Raw genomic sequence first — 8,274 nt, 5'->3', positions numbered from 1 at the left:
GTTTGTCTTGAATGTTCCTCTTAATGTAATAAGAGAGTGGCTGAAAAGCTATCGTTGGTAAACCAAAATGTTGGAACTGACTTTTGGTCACGGCCCTCTGCCTAAGTAAGATTCAGCAGCTTTGCTAGTCTAAAGGGCCCTGTGATGGAACCTGACTGCAGTTCCACATGGAGGCCACAGGCAGGGAGAGGAGCAGCAGGGGAGCTGCTTGGTTTCATAAAATAGGGACACTGGTACCTCCCTCATAGGGCTGCTTGGGTTTTCAGCCTACAGTTAAGTCCTTACTAAATATTAGTGGTGGTAATTATCATTATAAATCCCATAGTCTGAGGGAGGGTTGAAAGTACGCTCCTCAAAATCATAGTAACAATGAGTCTCTCTCTCCCTTCTCCCTTTCCCCAAAGATAAAGAATACACTAACGTGATCCCAAACATTTATTTCCAGAGGTTTTTGACAGAAGAGGACAATCTTGAATAAAATTACACCACTGTACTTAAGGGCAACACTACACAGTAAGCAAAATCTGCCCTGACCACTTTCACAGACGAGAAACTTCAGAAAGGAATCTTCCATCTCCTGACAGTTTGACAACATTCGTATCTGACGCACTTCAAGCCTCAACCCATCTCTCATTTTCTAACTTCAACAGAAAATGTGTGTTCACAAGCTGTGTGTGCGCACATGTGCCTGTGTGTACACAAAAGGCTCATTTCACCTACTTGATAAATGAGCTGAGATAATGTTTTAGAAAAAAAAAAATTGGAAAAAAAAAATGTTACCCCAACACGATGGAGAAGCCAAGCCAAAAAGGCTTCATGCTAGAGCTAGCTTTCTCCTCAAAAACTCTTACATCCTAAAAACGTCCCAGTGGGTGCCTAAAAACTGAAATCCAGCGAGTTCATGGCCTTGAGTTCACTCCTGTCCTGAATTTCTCCCAGTGCAGGTCCAGAAGGGCAAGATGTGCCAGAAAGGAGAACGTGGGAATGTGTGAGTATCCTACAGCCAGCCCATAGTGCAGCTTGCACTCAGAGAGGAGACTCAGGGACACAAGGTCTCAGGATGCACAGCTCACCTTGGCCTCATGTGCCTGGGCTGGGGAGAGGGAGACCATTCAAAAGCCTGTGCTTGGCTGGGCGCGGTGGTTCACACCTATCATCCCAGCACTTTGGGAGGCCGGGGCGGGCAGATCACTTGAGGTCAGTAGGTTAAGGACAGCCTGACCAACATGGTGAAACCCCATCTCTACTAAAAATACAAAAATTAGCCGGGGGTGGTGGTGCGCACCTGTAATCCCACCTACTCAGGAGGCTGAGGCAGGAGAATTGCTTGAACCCAGGAGTCGGAGGTTGCAGTGAGCTGAGATTGCACCACGGCACTCCAGCCTGGGTGACAGAGTGAGACTCTGTCTCAAAAAACAAAAACAACAAAAAAGAAAAGCCCATGCTTCAGACTTAACTCTTCAGCCTTGGTTTCTCCCAGTACCGTTACTGGGTCTTAGGAACTTTAATGCTCATAACTAATCCCTGTGACCCAGGAACTCCATCATGAGCCTCAAGAGCCCTCCTTAAGGTATTCAGCCGGTGACTTCAGTCTGACCACTAGCCACCTGCATAATTCCACAGCCCTTCTTGGCATCTCGATGGGCAGTCATGGTGCCTTGCCATGTAGGGCACATAGCCTGCTTAAAGAAAAGAAGATGGGTAGAGAAAGTGGAGGCTGCTGTCCAGGCCACTGCTGAATCCTGGCACAGGGTTGAGTGAAGTTTTTGTGAGAGGGGTGGGGTCCTGGGGGACCCAATTAGGCAGATGCCTTTGCTACTTTCTGAGCCTGGTACTCCTGCTTCGCTTTCTCCCTCTGTTCCTGTTCTCTCTGGATCAACTGTACACGGTCTAGATGCCACTGCTGCAGATTCTGCTCATAGGTGACGATGTCCTCTGCTTCACAGGCGGAGAGTTTTTCCTTGACAAGCTGGGTGGTCAGACTTAAAAGACTTTCTGACTCAATTTTGCCCAGAGTCTGAAGCTTAGAATGTAAGGCCTGTTGGAAACAAAGGGGACAAATGAGGAGAAAGGTAGAGAAGTGAGAGAAGGATACAAAGAGGAAAAACTAGCCCTGAGTGACTGACTTTAGATTTGAACAAAAGTTTGCTGACTCGTAGTTTAGTCCTCATTCTAGTGTCCCAGAATGAAGTCACCTGCAAAATAACCAAAAGTTTTGCTGGTAGAAAAAAACCATTTTGTTGGGAAATTGTCACGCTACCTTTCATCCAGGTGCTGTTAGCTTTTGTTATTTTCTTCAGCTCGGCAATTTTGCTAAGATGCACCGCATGTGATTTCTCTCCTTTCACTCACAAACAGTAAATGGAATTCCATATGCTGTGTCTCCCTGTGTAATTTCTTGTTTTAAACCACAGAGATGGCCAGCCTCTAACAAATCTGTTTCCACCCTGACCTAAATCAAACCAAGCAGCAAACTCCAAGAACAAGAATTCTAATATGCAAACAAAATGGCAGAGGCATCTGATAACTGGAGCAAGCCCAACCATACTTGTGCCTTCAGAATAACTGAAACATGTATTTGCTTTCCTGGAGTTCCTCTCAACAGACAGAAATCAGTTCAAGGAATAGCTCCCCTGAGTGCCTGCACTGTTAGAAGCATCCACCTGCTGTGCTCCACTGCAGGTCAGCCTTTATGTACTGCCTGCTTACAGCTCCAACTGAAATGGCAGCTTGGTTTGGTTGGTGGTGTGTTCCTGGAGAAGTTAAGTATTAAAAACATTAATCTATTTAAGTACTTCGAGATGTACTCTCTCATTAGAGAGACAGAGCCACTTATGGGGCCAGCTGTAGCTTATACCACACATCCCCATGTTCCACAAACAAATGCCACTCATTGGCACAGGAAAGGAGGCTTGCTCCAGTAACAGGGTTGGAGGTGGGCAGGGTGCCTAGGCTCCAGGAGGGCCCAGAGGCCTAGTGTGAGAGTCAATCATATAAAAATGGCTCCCAAACAAATGACCTCAGACTAACAAAAACCAGGCAACAGGAAGAAAAGGAAATGTAAAACGAAAACGATTTCTCTCTGATAACACTCTTCATGTGGGGTTTGAGGCCAACAAGACAGTTTGGGACACCAGAAAGAGGACTCAACTATGAGTCGGCAAACTTTTGTTCAAATCTAAAGTCAGTCACTCTGGGCTACTCTTTCTCAGTTTTGCTGTCATCTAACATGAGAAAGGTAGTCTAGCATCCAGAGATCTTGCAAGCAGAAATGCACTGGTGCCCAACACGCAGTTAGTAGTCAATAAATACTTGTCTTTTTAAAATGTTCATAAAAATACATTCGTAGAGGAATGAGGGCTGACAACGTAATGCAGGCACAGGTTTCTATTCTCTGAGGCCAAGTATATAAGAAACAAGGGAAGGAAGTTTTAATTTTTAAGAATAGTGTGGCAACCTTAGTCAATGTGAATGCAATGAATCATAATATATGGGGCTAAGGAGATTTTTTTTCTTCAGCCTTTCTAAATATACAAGGTTAAGCAAAGAGCCTGAAGGGGCAGACATGCAAATTCTCAGCCCAGCTACACTGCCAATTCTCTGGGTACCTTGGGAACATCGATTAATCTTTCTTTCTCAGTTTCAAATTTTAAGAGGGAAGTTGAGCAATGACTTCATAGAAGTACTGGGCGAAATTGCTGCTAAAAATACAACAGGCTCCCCCTTATAACACTGGGAATTAGGTTCTGTCCAATTACTGAAAAGATTTAAACATAATAATCTAGCAGAGTTTACATCTTATCAATACCAAAATGACACAAGTCACATACAATAAGTGGGAAAGTTTCTTGCTGTACAAAGAATTCCCATTCTGGCAGCATTTTTTCCCCCTTTGCACTAGACAATAATCAAAGCAGCTAAGAAGCCAAGAGTTCAAACATTGAACATGGTTCTTTCCTGACACTGATCACAGAGCATTTTGGGATGTACAGAGTTAGACGTTACCAAAGGTAGCTTGAGTGCTCAGGGCTGTTCTGGAAAGAAATAGTGCAAACTGTTTACTGCTTCCATGCAGCACAAGAGAACAACACAGCTGCCAAAGATGAGCAAAGAGAGACGCCCGCGTGTTATCTCTACATACGAAATGTGGCATTATAGTGTCTAACTGGGTTTTTAGGTTATCAAGCACATTTAGTGCAAGATGGAGAAATGGCCAGATACTTTCCACCTGGGGTGGGAGTCAGGTTATTGCTGAGGAGGCAAGCAACTACCTAGCCAACAGGCGCATATCAGGAATGCGTGGGCAATGACATGCTACCTTGGTGAACAAAACTGTGACCGATTAGCTCAAATACAAAAGGAGCATAAAAATTCCATTGGTTTAAGACCACTTCCTGTGCAAAGCAATACAAATGTAATTTTTGATGTCAGTTTTTAATGCCTCTTTGTGTGTGACATTGATGCAGAAAGAATGCTTGTCCATCACCACAGGAGAGAAGTGTGTTTTATACACCGCTAAGAGAGACACATTCTGCTGTGATTCACCTGAAATCGTTCCAGGTACTGAGGAAGCTTCGACTGTTCTGTTTCCTCGATGTCTAACTGCTCCACCAGTTTTTCCCACTCCTGCTTGTCTTCATCTTTTTGGGACTGCTCCTCTGAAACCCCATCAGCTGAAGTCACAGCCTTCAGCACTGCGTCCAGCACATGGAGCTGTGGAGCAGAAAGAGGGTCAGCAACTACATGTCTTATGGCCCAAAAGCACATGGTGAAGAGAGGCTGGAAAAGGTGAAAGAAAGCAAGAATGAGCTCTAAAAGACTGTGAAAAGATTTCCCTTACAAAATTGTAGAAAATATAAATGGTTATATTTTTTCACATTATAAACACCCTATCAGATGGCATGGAAAACAGTACAAAACAAATAGTAGAAATAAGCAAGCTAGGCTGGGTATGGTGGCTCATGCCTGTAATCTCAGCACTTTGGGAGGATGATGTGGAAGGATTGCTTGAGCCCAGGAGTTTGAGACCAGCCTGGACAACATAGGGAGACCCCATCAATTAAAAAAAAAAAAAGCCAAGCATGGTGGTGCACCCCTGTGGTAGGTCCCAGCTGCTCAGGAGGCTGAGGCAGGAAGACTGCTTGAGCCTGGGAGGCGGAGGCTATAGTGAGCCATGATCACATCACTGCACTCCAGCCTGAGTGACATAGCGAGACCCTGTCTCAAAGACAAAACAACAACAAAATACCAAATAAGCGAGCTAAGAATTATTTGTATAAGTGAATCAGCACAATGGCAGCTAAGTTCGCTTTTAGTTAGCCAGATAGGAATCCAGGAATAATGCTTGATGGACACTAAAGTACTTCCCACTTCCATGTCTTTCTTCCTCAGTCAGTTTGGATTTGGGACAAAGGGATAGACAACTACAGAACACAACCAACCAAAGGCCATTTTAAGTGTATGTTAAAGCCTCTGGATATAGGCAAGGGTCCCCCTCAGAGAAAGATTTTAGCTCACATGGTATCTGTAAATTAAGGATCAGTGTAATTCACATAAGCTGCTGGCAAAGACCAGAGATGCATACATGAAATTCATTTGAATGAGGTGATTTCTGTGACTTAGGAAGTAAATTTAAAAACAGAAGATTTTTGTTTTGACCCCTCTCCCCTCTACTTTCACTTTGAGGTACATCTCCCTTGACCCACAGAGGGCCTAATGATCAGAAATGGGATATTAACAACAGCAAGGCCAGCAGAAACACCTGCCTGGAAACCAATTAATCCTGTCCATGTCACATCAGAACACAAATCCTACAAATACGCCAAGGCCTTTTAATACCACTAATACATCACACCCAAACTGGACACATAGCACATTTTTGCTGACATGTGAACACATTTTCTACTGTTAGAATGCAAAGATTGCAAATCTGGCTGAGATTGGAAGGAATATTTCCCTAGCAAAGTATTTATGTATAATTTTGTGTTTTCAATCACCAGTACTGACTATAGCAGGGTTAAAACCAGTATAGTAACAAATGTATATCGTTTGTTATAAATGTCTGGCAAACAGCATAATGATTCACTATACATAAGTGTAAGGTGACAGGACAGACACCAGACCTGACCACCTCAGGACTGAAATGAAAGCCAAGGGATGAGCCCTAGCAACCAGAGTCAAAAACAAATACGTGGCTCTATGGTAACCTTTACACCATGGTAACAAGACAACCAATGTCCTCCTCAGGCCTCAATTGGCTGTAAAAGCTGTTTGGACAGGAGCAGACACTACGGCTGCCTGTGGGGTGTAAGGCGCATCATGTCGCCTGGAGTTAGAGCAATCCCATGCTGTAAAGGGTCCTAGGTGACCAAGAGGCACGAGCTTTGGGACTGGTGGGAGGGTAGTGTTCTTGTTCTGGTAAAGTGAACACCTCAGAACTTTGAACGAAACATCTGGGTCAGATCTCATCAGCATCACACATTCACACAGAATGGTTTAAGACGGTTCCATGTCTGGTCCTCAGATTCATTTCTTGAGAACTTTTATGGGGAAAAATGTTACGTAGCCTACATGCTATGTAGACTACATGGGGTTACAGAAATGGCAAACATATTTAAAACGAAATTTTACCCTCTCGAGTTCTCAATGTTTTTTTTTTTTTTTTTTTTTTTTTTGGTAAGGAGGTGAGGGACGAGGCAGTGGAATAGTTTTTTTTCCTACACAATGAACTATAAATCAATGTTAATCAAATTTTCTAGTGCCTTTGGTCAGGAGCATTGAAAATGTTTGTGGTTTTGCATTTTTTCAACTGGATAGGTACCTATTCTATAGAAATACAGAAAGTAGGGGTAGGGGAAGGACAATGAAAACAAATTTAAAGCTCAGGTTATGGGAAACAGATGGCTAAATCTTACTGCCTTAGAGCTGAGGAACATACCGCTTCTCTACACAGCTTTATGTCTTCTGGGGAGGCAGCCACTTTCTCCATCACTTGCAGGGCTCTGTCAAGGTAGCCTGGTTTCCATGTCAGAGGCATGTTGTGGTACACAGCCCGTAGCCCTTGCTGCAACTCCACCTTCCCTGTGGCCAAAAAGAACAATAAAGAATGCTCAGCTATGTCTTCCCACCATTTCTAAGACTGAGGACCTGAAGGCCCAAGTGAATGTTCACCTGGCAGTTCTAGAAACAGAGAAGGATCATTTCAAATCTGTACCAAGAGACTCATCTCATCCAGTGACACTTCAGATGGATAATGAAGAATGTGGTAAAAATTCCATTTTGTAATGCAAAATTACATGAACTTGTTTTTCTTCTTTCTCATTTGGGCTGGTGGAGATTTTCATGAGGATGTATATATAAACCACTGGGCTGAGGGCAACTGAGAAGCTGACATATATGGCTCTAGGTAAGGATACCCTTAAAAAAACAAGTCAACTGAGAAACAATTTTTGTTTCAAGAACAAAATCTTCCCCAGAAAAAGAAATCTCACAACTTTCCTACTGTGAAAATTTTGTCAACATCTGACCACCTTCCCTGCTAGGAAATGTTTGCCATTTTTTGGAATCCTTCAACACACCCAATCCTTATGAAAAAAACCTCCATCTTTCCCTTCTTTCCTTTGAGTTTCACTGGTTTTAAAATCACAGAGTTCATGCTCATAATCTTTTTGGATCTCTGGACGTGAACGTTTCTCTGGGTACCTCAAGCCATCACACCTGGAGTTCAAGATGTGGACACTAGACAGCAGGATCTTCTGGTAGAGAGATGGCTGTCTGTATTTCTGTGGCGCAGAACCTCTCTGCACTAATGACCAAAGTCACCTTGAGCTGTCCAGTCTTAAATCTACCTTCTTTTATCTTTCCTGGGAAGGAGGATTTGGGAAAGCCAGAGTAGGACACAAACAGACAAAGCTTATCAGGAGACAGCTAATTTTAGACCTTTAAGGTGCTTGGGGCTGGGCTGCAGTTACATTCTGGGCAGCTGCTTCCATCAGGGTTGAGTGAGGCTGCATGGCAAATGACACAATGAGAGCAAAGAGCTTCTGATCTGATGGCTGCCATCACAAAGAACCAGGGCCTCTGCTCACAAACCACAACAAAGTACATTTTCTTTGCCCTGTCACTTCTGACCAATTCAGGCTGTGTGACAGTACTGAATGCTAATCTGAAAGCAATGGAAAATACATGTAAATCAACATCAAAAGTAGGTGGCAAATAAGGAAAAAATGATTTTTAAAAAGAGTGGTCAACTCCTTTGTGAGTCTGACAGACAGT

At 43.4% G+C, this 8,274-nt stretch overlaps 1 protein-coding gene across 4 annotated transcripts in view; it reads right to left on the bottom strand.

The window, feature by feature from the left end:
- Positions 1 to 417: 417 nt before the first annotated feature.
- Positions 418 to 8,274, bottom strand: part of MRPS27 (mitochondrial ribosomal protein S27) — a 99,842-nt gene continuing 91,985 nt past the window's right edge. For all 4 annotated transcript variants that reach the window (XM_011985219.1, XM_011985220.1, XM_011985221.1 and 1 more), the window contains 3 exons: positions 6,938 to 7,080; positions 4,546 to 4,713; positions 418 to 2,038 (listed from right to left, as the gene is read on the bottom strand). In XM_011985219.1, the coding sequence (XP_011840609.1) occupies positions 1,799 to 2,038; positions 4,546 to 4,713; positions 6,938 to 7,080 (551 nt within the window). In that variant the 3' untranslated portion in view covers positions 418 to 1,798. The remainder of the gene's footprint in view (positions 2,039 to 4,545; positions 4,714 to 6,937; positions 7,081 to 8,274) is intronic.

The sequence above is a fragment of the Mandrillus leucophaeus genome, unplaced genomic scaffold (assembly GCF_000951045.1).
Source record: "Mandrillus leucophaeus isolate KB7577 unplaced genomic scaffold, Mleu.le_1.0 Scaffold281, whole genome shotgun sequence".
Lineage (NCBI taxonomy): Eukaryota > Metazoa > Chordata > Mammalia > Primates > Cercopithecidae > Mandrillus > Mandrillus leucophaeus.
This window is presented reverse-complemented; position numbering and strand designations above follow the sequence as displayed.